The 18,238-nt window shown below is 38.2% G+C and overlaps 1 protein-coding gene across 1 annotated transcript in view; it reads right to left on the bottom strand.

Annotated features, from left to right (window-relative positions):
* The window catches only part of LOC117321025 (MAM and LDL-receptor class A domain-containing protein 2-like), a gene marked incomplete at its 5' end in the record, with an annotated part of 29,132 nt that extends 11,617 nt beyond the window's left edge, over positions 1 to 17,515 (bottom strand). The window contains 3 exons of the mRNA XM_033875504.1: positions 283 to 479; positions 12,757 to 12,906; positions 17,411 to 17,515. Coding sequence (XP_033731395.1) covers positions 283 to 479; positions 12,757 to 12,906; positions 17,411 to 17,515 — 452 coding nt within the window. The remainder of the gene's footprint in view (positions 1 to 282; positions 480 to 12,756; positions 12,907 to 17,410) is intronic.
* Positions 17,516 to 18,238: the final 723 nt, after the last annotated feature.

Raw genomic sequence — 18,238 nt, 5'->3', positions numbered from 1 at the left:
ACAGTAGACATATCACATGGACTGTTATACTTTATTATCTGTACAGTAGACATATCACACGGACTGTTATACTTTATTATCTATACAGTAGACGTATCACATGGACTGTTATACTTTATTATCTGTACAGTAGACATATCACATGGACTGTTATACTTTATTATCTATACAGTAGATATTTGTCTATAGCATATATATGTCCTATCAAGTAACCATAGTTACCCATGTAACCTTGAATTAGGTCAAGGTCATTTATCTAACCTACTGATAAGCATTGATTACCTGGCCTTGTCTCCAATCTCTTGGTGAGGCGAATGTTGTGTCGTTAAATGTTCCACCGTTGTTATCAGTCACTTCTAGACTCTCCATATTCCCCAGGTAGAAAAACTGTAAGCAAGATGGTTCACTCACAGCCATCCATGGTGACCGCATAGACATCTGTGATGGAAGTACCTCTCCAGACTGGCCCAGAAAGTAATCTGTTACACACAAACAAAACTTTATGTTGTCTTCTACATAATACAGCATTCGTATTACTTTATTGATCAGTTTAGGCTTACACTCATTGGTATCTTAAGCCACAACAAAAAGAAGTTTTGATTAGTTGGGGACAATTAATTCCTCAAAATGATACCTCTTTTCTGAACCTTTTAAACTTACATATCAACTTTTATCCAATATTTTCACATTTAATTGCTTACCAACCGATTTCTTTCAAGAGACACGGTGTAAATAGAATGTTGATTACTAGACAACTGTCTGTCTAGTAAAATATAGGCAAGTCTAACCCTGGTAATGCCATGAGTCTAAACCTGGTGACAATATGAGTCTAAACCAGGTGACAATATGAGTCTAAACCAGGTGACAATATGAGTCTAAACCTGGTGACAATATGAGTCTAAACCTGGTGACAATATGAGTCTAAACCTGGTGACAATATGAGTCTAAACCAAGTGACAATATGAGTCTAAACCAGGTGACAATATGAGTCTAAACCAGGTGACAATATGAGTCTAAACCAAGTGACAATATGAGTCTAAACCTGGTGACAATATGAGTCTAAACCAGGTGACAATATGAGTCTAAACCTGGTGACAATATGAGTCTAAACTAGGTAACAATATGAGTCTAAACCTGGTGACAATATGAGTCTAAACCTGGTGACAATATGAGTCTAAACCAGGTGACAATATGAGTCTAAACCAGGTGACAATATGAGTCTAAACCAGGTGACAATATGAGTCTAAACCTGGTGACAATATAAGTCTAAACCAGGTGACAATATGAGTCTAAACCAGGTGACAATATGAGTCTAAACCAGGTGACAATATGAGTCTAAACCAGGTGACAATATGAGTCTAGATCTAAACCTTGTGACAATATGAGTCTAAACCTGGTGACAATATGAGTCTAAACCTTGTGACAATATGTGTCTAAACCTGGTGACAATATCAGTCTAAACCTGGTGACAATATGAGTAAACCTGGTGACAATATGAGTCTAAACCAGGTGACAATATGAGTCTAAACCAGGTGACAATATGAGTCTAAACCAGGTGACAATATGAGTCTAAACCTGGTGACAATATGAGTCTAAACCAGGTGACAATATGAGTCTAACTAGGTAACAATATGAGTCTAAACCTGGAGACAATATGAGTCTAAAACAGGTGACAATATGAGTCTAAACCAGGTGACAATATGAGTCTAAACCTGGAGACAATATGAGTCTAAACCTGGTGACAATATGAGTCTAACTAGGTAACAATATGAGTCTAAACCTGGAGACAATATGAGTCTAAAACAGGTGACAATATGAGTCTAAACCTGGTGACAATATGAGTCTAAACCAGGTGACAATATGAGTCTAAACCAGATGACAATATGAGTCTAAACCTGGTGACAATATGAGTCTAAACCAGGTGACAATATGAGTCTAAACCAGGTGACAATATGAGTCTAAACCAGGTGACAATATGAGTCTAAACCTGGTGACAATATGAGTCTAAACCTGGTGACAATATGAGTCTAAACCTGGTGACAATATGAGTCTAAACCTGGTGACAATATGAGTCTAAACCTTGTGATGCCACGAGTCTAAAACAGGTGACAATATGAGTCTAAACCAGGTGACAATATGAGTCTAAACCAGGTAACAATATGAGTCTAAACTAGGTAACAATATGAGTCTAAACCTTGTGATGCCACGAGTCTAAAACAGGTGACAATATGAGTCTAAACCTTGTGATGCCACGAGTCTAAAACAGGTGACAATATGAGTCTAAACCTTGTGATGCCACGAGTCTAAAACAGGTGACAATATGAGTCTAAACCTGGTGACAATATGAGTCTAAACTAGGTAACAATATGAGTCTAAACCTTGTGATGCCACGAGTCTAAAACAGGTGACAATATGAGTCTAAACCTTGTGATGCCACGAGTCTAAAACAGGTGACAATATGAGTCTAAACCTGGTGACAATATGAGTCTAAACTAGGTAACAATATGAGTCTAAACCAGGTGACAATATGAGTAAACCTGGTGACAATATGAGTCTAAACCAGGTGACAATATGAGTCTAAACCTGGTGACAATATGAGTCTAAACCTGGTGACAATATGAGTCTAAACCTGGTGACAATATGAGTCTAAACCTGGTGACAATATGAGTCTAAACCTTGTGATGCCACGAGTCTAAAACAGGTGACAATATGAGTCTAAACCAGGTGACAATATGAGTCTAAACCAGGTAACAATATGAGTCTAAACTAGGTAACAATATGAGTCTAAACCTTGTGATGCCACGAGTCTAAAACAGGTGACAATATGAGTCTAAACCTTGTGATGCCACGAGTCTAAAACAGGTGACAATATGAGTCTAAACCTTGTGATGCCACGAGTCTAAAACAGGTGACAATATGAGTCTAAACCTGGTGACAATATGAGTCTAAACTAGGTAACAATATGAGTCTAAACCTTGTGATGCCACGAGTCTAAAACAGGTGACAATATGAGTCTAAACCTTGTGATGCCACGAGTCTAAAACAGGTGACAATATGAGTCTAAACCTGGTGACAATATGAGTCTAAACTAGGTAACAATATGAGTCTAAACCAGGTGACAATATGAGTAAACCTGGTGACAATATGAGTCTAAACCTGGTGACAATATGAGTCTAAACCTGGTGACAATATGAGTCTAAACCAGGTGACAATATGAGTCTAAACCAGGTGACAATATGAGTCTAAACCTGGTGACAATATGAGTCTAAACCTGGTGACAATATGTGTCTAAACCAGGTGACAATATGAGTCTAAACCTGGTGACAATATGAGTCTAAACCTGGAGACAATATGAGTCTAAACCAGGTGACAATATGAGTCTAACTAGGTAACAATATGAGTCTAAACCTGGTGACAATATGAGTCTAAACCTGGAGACAATATGAGTCTAAACCTGGAGACAATATGAGTCTAAACCAGGTAACAATATGAGTCTAAACCAGGTGACAATATGAGTCTAACTAGGTAACAATATGAGTCTAAACCTTGTGATGCCATGTGTCTAAACCTGGTGACAATATGAGTCTAAACCTGGTGACAATATGAGTCTAAACCTGGTGACAATATGAGTCTAAACCAGGTGACAATATGAGTATAAACCAGGTGACAATATGAGTCTAAACCTAGTGACAATATGAGTCTAAACCTGGTGACAATATGAGTCTAACTAGGTAACAATATGAGTCTAAACCTGGTGACAATATGAGTCTAAACCTGGAGACAATATGAGTCTAAACCTGGAGACAATATGAGTCTAAACCTGGAGACAATATGAGTCTAAACCTGGAGACAATATGAGTCTAAACCAGATGACAATATGAGTCTAAACCTAGTGACAATATGAGTCTAAACCTGGTGACAATATGAGTCTAACTAGGTAACAATATGAGTCTAAACCAGGTAACAATATGAGTCTAAACCTGGTGACAATATGAGTCTAACTAGGTAACAATATGAGTCTAAACCTGGTGACAATATGAGTCTAACTAGGTAACAATATGAGTCTAAACCAGGTAACAATATGAGTCTAAACCTGGTGACAATATGAGTCTAACTAGGTAACAATATGAGTCTAAACCTGGTGACAATATGAGTCTAAACCTGGTGACAATATGAGTCTAAACCAGGTAACAATATGAGTCTAAACCTGGTGACAATATGAGTCTAAACCAGGTAACAATATGAGTCTAAACCTGGTGACAATATGAGTCTAACTAGGTAACAATATGAGTCTAAACCAGGTAACAATATGAGTCTAAACCTGGTGACAATATGAGTCTAAACCAGGTGACAATATGAGTCTAAACCTTGTGATGCCACGAGTCTAAACCAGGTGACAATATGAGTCTAAACCAGGTGACAATATGAGTCTAAACCAGGTGACAATATGAGTCTAAACCTGGTGATGCCATAAGTCTAAACCTGGTGACAATATGAGTCTAAACCAGGTGACAATATGAGTCTAAACCAGGTGACAATATGAGTCTAAACCAGGTGACAATATGAGTCTAAACCAGGTGACAATATGAGTCTAAACCAGGTGACAATATGAGTCTTAACCTGGTGACAATATGAGTCTAAACCAGGTGACAATATGAGTCTAAACCAGGTGACAATATGAGTCTAAACCTTGTGATGCCATAAGTCTAAACCTGGTGACAATATGAGTCTAAACCTGGAGACAATATGAGTCTAAACCTGGTGACAATATGAGTCTAAACCTGGTGACAATATGAGTCTAAACCAGGTAACAATATGAGTCTAAACCAGGTAACAATATGAGTCTAAACCAGGTGACAATATGAGTAAACCTGGTGACAATATGAGTCTAAACCTGGTGACAATATGAGTCTAAACTAGGTAACAATATGAGTCTAAACCTGGTGATGTAATGAGTCTAAACCAGGTGCCAATATGAGTCTAAACCAGGTGACAATATGAGTCTAAACCTGGTGACAATATGAGTCTAAACCTGGAGACAATATGAGTCTAAACCTGGTGAAAATATGAGTCTAAACCAGGTGACAATATGAGTCTAAACCTGGTGACAATATGAGTCTAAACCTGGAGACAATATGAGTAAACCTGGTGACAATATGAGTCTAAACCAGGTGACAATATGAGTCTAAACCTGGTGACAATATGAGTCTAAACCAGGTGACAATATGAGTCTAAACCAGGTGCCAATATGAGTCTAAACCTGATGACAATATGAGTCTAAACCTGGTGACAATATGAGTCTAAACCTGGAGACAATATGAGTCTAAACCAGGTGACAATATGAGTCTAAACCAGGTGACAATATGAGTCTAAACCTGGTGACAATATGAGTAAACCTGGTGACAATATGAGTCTAAACCTGGTGACAATATGAGTCTAAACCTGGTGACAATATGAGTCTAAACCAGGTGACAATATGAGTCTAAACCAGGTGACAATATGAGTCTAAACCTTGTGACAATATGAGTCTAAACCTGATGACAATATGAGTCTAAACCAGGTGACAATATGAGTCTAAACCTGGTGACAATATGAGTCTAAACCTGGAGACAATATGAGTCTAAACCAGGTGACAATATGAGTCTTAACCTGGTGACAATATGAGTCTAAACCAGGTGACAATATGAGTCTAAACCAGGTGACAATATGAGTCTAAACCTGGTGACAATATGAGTCTAAACCTGGAGACAATATGAGTCTAAACCAGGTGACAATATGAGTCTTAACCTGGTGACAATATGAGTCTAAACCAGGTGACAATATGAGTCTAAACCAGGTGACAATATGAGTCTAAACCAGGTGACAATATGAGTCTAAACCAGGTGACAATATGAGTCTAAACCAGGTGACAATATGAGTCTAAACCTGGTGACAATATGAGTCTAAACCAAGTGACAATATGAGTCTAAACCTGGTGACAATATGAGTCTAATCCAGGTGACAATATGAGTCTAAACCAGGTGATGCCATGACGCATCACTGTTAATGTTGTCCTCCATTATATAAGCACCTTTATATAACTTTGACACTTATTTTTCCTTGTTTTTATTTCCCTATTTACAATGTTGTATGTGCTCAATAAGCATTGCAAATGAAAGTACACATTGTCCTCTGTATAACAACAGTCCTCTCAGGTCACTTGCACATTTAAGTAGGTCAGGTGACTGATTTTTGCAAAGTGCAACCTCTAAATCACTTTTTTCAGCGAGGTATCTTGAATCAATGGAAATGGTATGTCAATATGCATCTGAAAAGTCCTATGCATCTGATGGATTTTAAAGAGTCAGGGAAAGGCCCAACTATGGTATTTTTGGTGTTAGAACTTTCTCCCTATTTATATTAAATGTTTTATTTGCAGATAATTTTCAAAGACATACCATATAACATGGAACGTTTTAAGATATATATACAATATTTTGCTAAAACTACGGCCTTCATCGTTGCCATGACAGTCTATACCGGCATCAATCAGGAATGTGGTGATATGATAAAGTGAAAGTAGAATTCTTATGCTTAACTTTGTTAAACTATATCCATAGCTAATATTATTTGTAGGTATTAAGTAATTAATACAATATTAATAAGATAGGATGGGGTAAATGTTTGTCATGTCAGGCTGCCACAGTACATGCACCTGTTAGGTCATCCATGGGTCACCTTTCATCCTCTTCCTACTGCCTGCTTTGCTCAGCCAAGCATGGCATGTCAAGATGGGGGCAATGGGACCTTGGGGACCCCTCTGCTGGAGGAAGAGGATTTGTTTGGTTAGCCAATCACCTCATAGGCTCAGCAGTTTTTAGCCAATAGCAGCCAAGCAGAGGGGTGAAGTACATGTGCTCTGACCTGCCCAGTTACACTCTCAAAAACACTATGTGAGTGTAAGGTCCAGATGCCAGCTCTGACCGGATATTGACTGTCCTGGCAGCAGAAAACACTTCCTAACCTGCATCTCACAATGTCACACTCGAATGAGGACTGCAGTATTGATGAGGCCGTCAGCAAAGAAGAACTGGAGGCAGAGAAAGTAAAAAAATGGGCAGCAGTCTGACATCTGTCTGAAAGAACAGCGAACCTACTGCTGGATCTAGGGTTCCAGTGCATGGAGGCCTTGGCCCTATTGGAGGCCAAGGATCTGTCAAACTCCAATATTCACATTGGCCAGCAGAAGCTTTTGCTTAAAGCGGTGGCTAAGACATTCCCATTGTCACAAGTTGCCAGACCTGGAGGAATCCAAGCCCAGGGTTCCAAGGAAGCCCCCAATATGGGATATAATCACTATTCTTCAGTGGAGGGGGAACCCACCGGGCCATTCGCATGTCACCTGTCGACAGGTGAGACATCAGCTGAGCCGACCACAACAAACCAGCCAGCATCAGGGGATAGGGGACTCACAGGCACACCATCAAGTGAGCATGGGCCAGTGAACAGCTATTTGGACAGTGTGTCTAATCTACTGGGGCAGATGAGCCAGAACCAAAATAGAGTTACTGGAAACAATTGTCCTCGGGAATCGGCATCGTGGAGAGACCCTCAAATATATCTTCGCGCAGCAGCTACCACAGGTAAGGGTGCAGCCTATCTAGACATTGTTGACTATGTTAATGTAAGGGGTGCCCAAATATCGGAGGAGGTACTGGGGTCAGCAGAGGGCAGGGAAGGGGGCCAGTTAGTTTTTAAAGCAGGTCCATCGAAGCCCAAATTAGAATCCATCTCGGTTCCACAGTGGTCAGTGGCAAACTTGGCCATCTTATACAAGCTAGTGCAAAATCAAGCTCTTTCTAGGGAAAGGATGTTTGACTACTTATCCTACACTACTCGTATTTATCAGCTCTTGATCTGCTATGAGCAGTCATCAGTCTGGTTTTTCGATAGAGAATATCGAAGGCTGCAGGCTGAAGACCAGTTTCGATGGGGTACTGATGTACCTCATCTCCAAACAGTATATCTAAGGCCTAAACAACCTAGATCTGTTCCCCCAACTTACATCAATAAGCAAAAGGGGCAAAAACCAGAGAAGCAGGGAATTTGTAGGAAGTACAATACTGTTTCTGGGTGTGACAGGACAAATTGTAGATATGCTCACATTTGTTTGGTCACTGGGTGTCAGCAAAACCATCCTGCCCATTCTCATAAATCTGATAAATAGCCATTACACTGCCCCACCCATGGTCTGTCCTATGAGGCCTGGGATGAGCTTCTCCCCTCAAATGATTCCGATAGATCCTTTATTCTAAATGGTATTAATAATGGTTTTGATATTATTGATCCAAACTCATCCCCCATTCCTTGTGAGGCTCCCAATCATCCCTCTGCATCTATCCACAGCCCCCTTTACAAGTTGGCCTCAAAACAAGTTCAGACAGAGATAGATAATGGTAATTATATCCCTACTTCCACTAAACCCCTAATCATTAGCCCTATAGGGGTTATCCCTAAAACATCTGGGGGTGTCAGGCTCATCCATGACTGTAGCCGGCCAACAGGACAGGCAGTTAATGACTATTGTACACAGCTGGACAAACAAAAGTTTCAGTCTATAGATGATGCAGTTGGACTGCTCACCCCAGCTTGTTTTATGGCTAAGGTTGACCTTAAGTCAGCCTATAGATCTGTAGCTATAAGTGAACATAGTCAAATGGTTACAGGGCTCCAATGGGTTTTTAATGGGGAACCCAATTATTTCTATGATTCCAAGCTACCCTTTGGTGCAAAGGCAAGTCCAGGTATTTTTCATAGAATTACACAAGCCATTCGTAGGATTATGTCTTGTGCCGGACACCATAATCTGGTAGTTTACTTAGATGACTTCTTCATTTGTGCAGATACTCAGGAGGAATGCTCCACTATGCTAGCATATCTTATAAGCCTGTTGAGAAAGCTAGGATTTCTTATTAATTGGTCTAAGGTACATGGTCCAGCTCAGGTTATGACATTTCTGGGTGTACAGATTGACTCAGTCAGCATGATGTTACAATTACCTTTAGAAAAGCTGGAAGCTCTTAGATCCGATATTTGTAATTTCCGTAATCGCAAACGTGCTACTAAGCGACAGCTCCAGTCCATTGTTGGACAACTGTCATGGGCTGCCACTGTTATCCGAGGGGGGCGAGTATTTCTCCGCCGTTTGATTAACTCTATGGCAGCCCTTAAAAAGCCGGGCCACAAAATCAAGTTATTGGGCCCAATGTTGCAAGATATTGAATGGTGGGAATCAGGCCTATCACTGTTTAATGGAAGGTCATTGATACTCAATGACATCCCCTTCACTGCCCTGTATACAGATGCATGTTCTGTTGGGGGTGGGGGACACTGGGGGGAGGACTGGTTCTACACAGCCTGGCCTCAAGATTTTCCTCAAGCCATGCATTGGCATATTAATGAAAAAGAGCTACTTTCAGTAGTTGTGGCAGCTTATCGTTGGGCCCCCTATTCGGCCAACATGAAGGTATATGTTTTTAGTGATAACTCCACTACAGTAGCCAGTTTAAACAAGGGGACTTCCAAAAACCCAATACTCATGGGGCTCATACGGCAGATGTTCTGGTTGTCTGTTCTGTTCAACTTCCATATAGTTGCTCGGCACATTAAAGGTGTTAACAATATCATGGTAGACACAGTGTCTCGGCTGCATGAGGTTGCACATTTTCAGCAATTTTTTGGTAGCTTTGGTAAACCAATACCATACCTTTATTTTCTTGATCATATGTCAGCCCCTTCCTTTTTCTATATTTCTGAACAGGTGCCCAGGGTCCTTCGTCAACATCCACCTTAATCAAGAACCTTGACACTACTGTAGGTGTACTGCGGGCGAACAATTTCGCGAAGTCTACTCAGAAGACTTACAGTATATACCTGTCTTCATACAGTAGGTTTTGTAGGCTGGTAGAGATACCTTTAGTGCCCTTATCGCCGGTTAACCTGGGGCGATATATTGCATATTTGTCTGAGCGTCTCTCGTTCTCCTCATTAAGGCAGTATCTATCGGTTGTAAAAGTTTTGCACCAAGAGTTGGATTACCCCAATCCCCTCAACTCCTTTTATATCAGCACTATCTTGAAAGGAGCACGTAGAACGATGGGTGATACCTGCACCCCAAAACTTCCCATCACATTTGATATCCTGGAGAAAATTTTCTCAAAAATTTGTCTGACCTCATCTAAACATATCACCTTTTGGGCAGCTTGCCTAGTGGCCTTTTTCTCCTTTTTTCGTAAGTCCAATTTGTTTATTTCAGAAAGGGCAGATTTTGAACCTGGTAAACACTTACGTCGAAGTGATGTTCATCTTTCCAACCAGGGTACTGTTCTATCTATTAACTGGTCTAAAACCATTCAGTTCAAGGAACGATGTCTACTCATCCCCCTTCCATATATCCGTGGTTCACCTTTCTGTCCCACCCAGGCCTTGACCTTGGCATTTGCCTTAACACGGCATGCTAATCCACAAGGTCCAGCCTTTGTTTATGAGTCTCAGGGTACTGTCATCCCCCTAACATATGAATCCTTCCTTTCTCAGCTACGGGATATCCTCCAAGATTGTGGGTTTAATGCAGATAGATATTCGGGCCATAGCTTTCGCAGGGGCGGGGCATCTTTTGCTTTAGAATGCGGCTTACCTGCTGACCTCATTCAATCTCAGGGAGATTGGCGTAGTGATGCCTATAAACGGTATTTGGACCCCTCCTTGTCATTACGTCTCAAAGTGGCCTGTACCTTGGGGAAGGCAGTGTTAAATAATGTATGTTCTACTAAGAGATAGGCTGCATCCTTGTTTGTGTGTAACATTATAGGCAGTGGTATATAAACTGTACATCTTTTGCCATTGGAAATTTTAAAGACTTGGACAATACGTGTTATGGACATCCCACATGTAAACTTGTGCATTATTTCAATCCTGTGTGGTCTGGACAGTAAAAGTGTTATATGTACCAGGCTGACCATCACTATTGTGAAATTGTGTAGTGTCTCTATCTGGACAATGCAGACCTATAATTCAATATCGTGAGGATGTACAAGTATAAGGATGTAACCAGTGACATTTTAATCGTTCAATGTACTATTTGTTTCACTTTTTGTTTTTTTATGCATGATGCTTACTACTTTGATCCTACCTACTACTATTTAGACAGGTTTGGGCTTTTATTTGGAAGACCAATATTTCATAATTTGTGGACTATGTTGTCCACAGCTTCATATTATGTACATTGTTACATAACATTACATAATCATTAAATATTGGTTATTTCTGGCCCAAACCTGTGTTTGAGTTTAATTTGTTTGTATTCTACAGTAAATCTGATTAATGATGTTGCTGTACTATATCTCATCAATTAAAACATCGAAAACTGACAAAAACACTGCAAAATGTAAAACGTAGCCTTTGTGTCAGGCAGTCCAGACACAACGAGGAACCTGTAAACAACGTGACGTCATCAGAATGTTGAAGTTGCAACAAAGTACAACAATGTATATTTTACATGAATACACTAACGAGCAACAGAATTGGGCGCAACATTAACAGTGATGCAGAGTGTAACCCTGGTGATGAGTCTAAACCAGGTGGCATTGTGAGTCTTAACCAGGTGGCATTGTGAGTTTAACCAGGTGGCATTGTGAGTTTAACCAGGTGGCATTGTGAGTCTAAACCAGGTGACATTGAGTCTAAACCAGGTGACATTGTGAGTTTAACCAGGTGGCATTGTGAGTCTTAACCAGGTGACATTGTGAGTCTTAACCAGGTGACATTGTGAGTTTAACCAGGTAGCATTGTGAGTCTTAACCAGGTGACATTGTGAGTTTAACCAGGTAGCATTGTGAGTCTTAACCAGGTGACATTGTGAGTTTAACCAGGTGGCATTGTGAGTTTAACCAGGTGGCATTGTGAGTCTTAACCAGGTGACTTTGTGAGTTTAACCAGGTGGCATTGTGAGTCTTAACCAGGTGACATTGTGAGTTTAACCAGGTGGCATTGTGAGTTTAACCAGGTGGCATTGTGAGTCTTAACCAGGTGACATTGTGAGTTTAACCAGGTGGCATTGTGAGTCTTAACCAGGTGACATTGTGAGTTTAACCAGGTGGCATTGTGAGTTTAACCAGGTGACATTGTGAGTCTTAACCAGGTGACATTGTGAGTTTAACCAGGTGGCATTGTGAGTCTTAACCAGGTGACATTGTGAGTTTAACCAGGTGGCATTGTGAGTTTAACCAGGTGGCATTGTGAGTTTAACCAGGTGACATTGTGAGTTTAACCAGGTGACATTGTGAGTTTAACCAGGTGGCATTGTGAGTCTTAACCAGGTGACATTGTGAGTTTAACCAGGTGGCATTGTGAGTCTAAACCAGGTGACATTGAGTCTAAACCAGGTGACATTGTGAGTCTAAACCAGATGACATTGTGAGTCTTAACCAGGTGACATTGAGTCTAAACCAGGTGACATTGTGAGTCTAAATCAGGTGACATTGTGAGTCTAAACCTGGTGACATTGTGAGTCTAAACCAGGTGACATTGTGAGTCTAAACCTGGTGACAATATGAGTCTAAACCAGGTGACATTGTGAGTTTAACCCGGGTGACATTGTGAGTCTAAAACAGGTGACATTGTGAGTCTAAACCAGGTGACACTATGACCTTAACCTAAGTGACATTATGAGCCTAAACCTAAAGCTACTGTGAGTCTAATACATATACAATATCTCACCTTGACTGAGCTCTTTATCTGCCTGCCTGTCATAGCCAAAGACAGTTAAACCGTTTGTCCACATGGTACGCTTACGTTCCAGACCGATTCCATTGTGTGGTATATATCCGCAGACGTAAGGTGTATTGAAGTTACACTCCACTGACCTCCCTACAAAACATTAACACATCAATCACAAAACTCTGTCCAAGGTATGCAATATCATTCATTGCATTTTTGCCAGTGAAATATAGAAATTTATCAAACTAATAAAACTTATATTTTCACTGCAGCAATTTTGCAGTGAAAATATAAGTTTTGCAGTGAAAATATAAGTTTTCCGTCTTTGACCAATCAGAGCGGACCTTTGTATTCACATCGTTGAAACTTGCCAATTTTTCTAACCGAAGCGGAGTTAGATAAATTGGTTATTTTGCTGTATTTCTTAAATTTTTAGACTAGTTTTTGACAAAATACTCACTTGACGTTAGTTAGTCATGCACAGATTCTCCTATAACAGCAGAAAACGCTTAAATTGCATTGATCAGTCCTTTCAAAATGTCAAGTTGATGTGGAGTAACGTCACAAAGAAATGACGTCATTACTGATTCCCGCACTTTTGGCGCTATTAATTTTTCGATGTTTTTAATTTTGTTTTTAAAGTTTATGAAATGCAATAAAAAGAAAATTGAATGGTTTCCCGTTAAATATAACATATATTTCACTCGTATGACAGAATATTTCGATATTTTTCACTCGTGCTTCGCACTCATGAAAATATGGATATTCTGTCATACTCGTGAAATATATGTTATATTAAACGGGAAACCATTCAATATCCTCTATATAGTTGGGTTTGTGTTGTTGTCCAGTCAGAATTTGATTCAATTTTATTAAAATTTCATTAACTATTTATTTTCAAACTTCAATTACAAAATAGCTTTCAAATTGTACCCTATATATATATTGTTGTCTGAAATTCTCAAGTCTAATATTTTATTGCTATTCAGTCTGAATTAAACTTTAATTCATCATAATTTTGTAGTAAACATATAAAAAGATTAATTAGACATTGTATTCAGGGTGAATATTTGCTTGGTCTAAAGATTAACAAATTCAGAAAAAATTGTATATTTATGTATACCTAAAGTGGCCGGTGGTCAAGTTTTTCTATCAAGGACACCTATAACTATATTTTTACACTGACCAAATCACTACAAATTATTGCATAATGTTATATAATTATTAAGTATAGTACAGTTAGATTTAGTATCGGCACATAGGCCAATAAAACAAGGGATGTAAATATGATTATATATAACTACATAATAATATCTATTTTCTCTATACATAGCACACTACATAAGGTCAGCCACATTAGGACAGCCACAGTAAGACAGCCTGGCCATGGACGATTTTTTTGTTAAGCAAATAACTCCTGTATTATGATATGCATAAAAAATGAAAAAATAAATGTACACTATAATTGGTATATTCAGTATGAAGTAGTACATACAGGCTTCACATTTGTTAAAACAAAAATTAATCAACAGGTTCCTGATTTTAAATTTCTGGATTTTCTGAAAGTGTGTTTACACAGAAAATTTAGTTCTGCCTACAGCGAAAAATGGAAGCCCACAGAAAAGGTTAGATAGCAGGAAAACTTAACTTACAACATATGTCAAAACAAGATTAATTCTGTCTTTGGGATAGAGATATTTGATTTTAAATAGGTTTCAGAAAAATTGTGTAGAGCATTGTGTCATTTCGGGTCAAATATTTTGAAATTTTTAAGCTGTTACCATGGTATTCACAGCTCTAAAAATCACAGAAAAAATAAGTTTACTTATCCTTCAGAGCTGTATTAAAATTGCAAATACTGTAAAGATTACAAATATATATGCTTTATCAGAGGTAATATCCCAGCTAGCAGACACACGTTGCAGAAACGTCATAGATGGTTGCAAGCGTTGCAGTTGCATTTCAACGTTTCTACAACGTTCGTTTAACGTTACATTTCTGTAATGCCAAACGCAGTTTCTAATGGTTAAACTGCAACGTACAATAAACGTGATTAAAACGCTGTCGTTTTTCCGTAAATTTTCCAGTTCTTCAGTTGAAAGTTAAACGTTAATGAAACGTTTGTCCAACGTGTAATCTTTTAGCATAGAAATTCCATGTTTTACGTTAAAACATAACGTTTTTCAGACGTTGTTGAAACGATTGTTTTCCCACTAAAAGTCGAAATATTAACCGTGTTAGTTGTAACGTCTACTTAACGTTTTCTTAACGTTGCAAATCAATACGATTATTTTGTTACAAAAGATAAAAAGAAACGTTTCACATGCGTTGTTAAAACGTGTCGTTTTCGAAATAAGTATTATATCTAACGTATATGTCCTACCCTGCAATCGAGTTTTTTTTTAAATCATACAAGGCATCAAGATATATATTTAACATCCTGGCAAGATGGGCATATAGGTATGCAACTGATTTATGTTATTTTTTTATCAAAATTATTTGTGATTTCTCCTGTATTACTGGTGCCAGATTAACGTTTTTCTAACGTTTAGGAAACGATTTATTCTCAAAATAAACCGTTTTAAAATGATTTAATTGTGTCGTCTTAATTAAACTTGTATAGTTTGCGTCGGTAATTTTATTTACAATAGTCCTTCCGATACATATATATATATATGGTCACGGAAGATTATAAAAATAATTCTATAACGTAATCCAGGAATGGCATTTACCACATTTTCAGTGAAATGATATCATAATCATCATAAATGTTTTCCTTTCAAAAAGACTCTTTAGAGTTAATTTTTTCCACATTTCGTGTTGTTATATATACGGCGTACAAATAATTGCTATACTAGTACGTATTATCACCCGGACCATCACAAACCATCAATGCATTAGTGTAAGGTCCGGAGGCTGACCACATGTGTGTCAGTGATATGTCGGTCAGCTGATTATATAAGCTTTGGCCGTAAATTCCCGCTCCTAAAATTTCTTTGTCTACTCACTCCATCTTTAACTGAGCAGTACACAGCGGACTCACGTGCGTCACTAAAAGAACTCGGTAAGTACATATAAGTGTTTCATTCATATTTTTGACATCTATCGGTTTGAGGAACATATTTAGCATGATGCTAATTTTAACTTGTTAATTAATTCTACGTGCGGATACTTCGTAAAAAGTTTACTATAATGTGTGATGAGCTAGGTTGGTGTGGGTGTACACACGTGTTTTACCGTAGCTATTCGAACTGTAAATACTTATACATGTTCATTAAAATTGACTATGCTATATCAAATGCCATACAAGTGTTTCGAAATATCCTTTCCGTGTATTGAATTATTAAAAATGCTACAAAACCATTTCAATATACACGTACAATTAAGGCACGTGACTTAGATCATGTGACTAAGCACAAAATGGCAGCGCCCATCAAATGCATACCTCACTTGTATTCACAAAATTGTACGATCTAATCAATCATATTACCTTACAAAGAATTCTTGAGTGTAAGTTGATAATCATTCTAGACAACCTATTAAAACGATAGTTCCGCGTCTATCCCTCTGAATAAGAACGGGAACTATAGATTTTATTTATTTAAAATGCGAAACAAAAAACAAAAACAAAAAAACAAGAAAAATTGTAAGGTATCGATGTTTATAATTTTTGTTTCAGAGGAAATCCACGACAGTGTGACGAGCAGTGAAGACGAGTCTGTGTGAAACGAGGAAAATACTGGATATCAAATAATAAATAAAGTGTTGTCACTAAAATATATAGCATGTCATGTTTTGTATAAAAGGTTACATTGGTGTACACTGGAAAACGTAGCACAGCGTGAAAAAAGACGTGAAGTGAAATACAACGTGGCGATCCATTCATTTCACCAGAATTGAAGAAAGATTTCATTTCGTGACGATTTTTTTCTGTATGAAGTCTAATTTCAACTAAATGACGTTTATGCAATGTTGCCGAAACGTCGAATAAATGTCAGATAAACGTTGCAGAAAAGTTACATTAACGTTTCATAGAAATTACAAAACGTTGCCTAAACGTTTTACTACGTTACGAAATAATAAGAGAAACGTCTAATTTAACGTTTATGCAACGTTGCAGACACGTCAAATATATGGTAGATAAACGTTGCGGAAATGTTATATTAACGTTACATAAATGTTGCAGAAATGTTATATTAACGTTACATAAATGTTGCAGAAACGTTATATTAACGTTGCATTAATGTTGTAGAAACGTAATTGAAGAATAATAACGTTACTTAATCGTTTGAGAAACGTCAACTGCACATTCAATCACGTTTGTGCAACGTTCCAATCACGGAAAAAATACGTGTATATAACGTGAGAAAAACGTTTAAGTAACGTGTTTGTGTAACGTTAGGATGACGTCTTTCCAATGGACAAACTTACGTGAATCAAACGTTTGTATGAAACGTTTGTGCAACGATTCGTGGTACGTTTAAGAAACGTTTTTTCAACGTATGTCTGCCAGCTGGGATGTAAGGTTAACTGGCAATGTTCACATATCTAAAACATGCGCCATATTTTTCAGAATTGGGCATTTTTACTGTACACTGCTACCATAAACCTAAACACTAAACTCTTGTACGTAGCCATGTTTATATGTACATACCACAACCAGCTTCATCCACTTCTCCTTCACAATCAATGTATCGGTCACATCGCCAGTGTAGTGGTACACAATACTCGGAACAGTTGAACTGGTCTGGTTCACAGTCTGATGTACAAAACAGTGTTCAAACTATTATACACAGGTTCGTGTACAAAACAGTGTTCAAACTATCACATACAAGTTCATGTACAAAACAGTGTTCAAATTATGACACAGGTTCATGTACAAAACAGTGTTCAAACTATGACACAGGTTCATGTACAAAACAGTGTTCAAACTATTAGACACAAGTTCATGTACAAAACAGTGTTCAAACTATCACATACAAGTTCGTGTACAAAACAGTGTTCAAACTATGACACAGGTTCATGTACAAAACAGTGTTCAAACTATGACACAGGTTCATGTACAAAACAGTGTTCAAACTATTAGACACAGGTTCATGTACAAAACAGTGTTCAAACTATGACACAGGTTCATGTACAAAACAGTATTCAAACTATTAGACACAGATTCATGTACAAAACAGTGTTCAAAATATTAGCCACAGGTTCATGTAAAAAACAGTGTTTAAAATATTAGCCACTTGTTCATGTACAAATGACTGTATTAAAAACAGCTGAAAGAACATGACACCTTGCTCTAGGGTAAATATCACTTCTCCTGACACTAATATTATTTGGTTGTTGATATAAAGCAAGCTTATAATTAATTGGACATTTCAGATGTCAACCTTCCCAGATTATGTGGGATAGCCCGAAAAATCATTAAAATTTCTCCTAAATCCCAATTTGGTACATCTCCCAACTTTGGGTTGAATTTACCCCT

This window comes from Pecten maximus, unplaced genomic scaffold (genome assembly GCF_902652985.1).
Source record: "Pecten maximus unplaced genomic scaffold, xPecMax1.1, whole genome shotgun sequence".
Lineage (NCBI taxonomy): Eukaryota > Metazoa > Mollusca > Bivalvia > Pectinida > Pectinidae > Pecten > Pecten maximus.
Note: the sequence above shows the minus strand (reverse complement) of the source record. Positions and strands in the feature narration are given on the sequence as shown.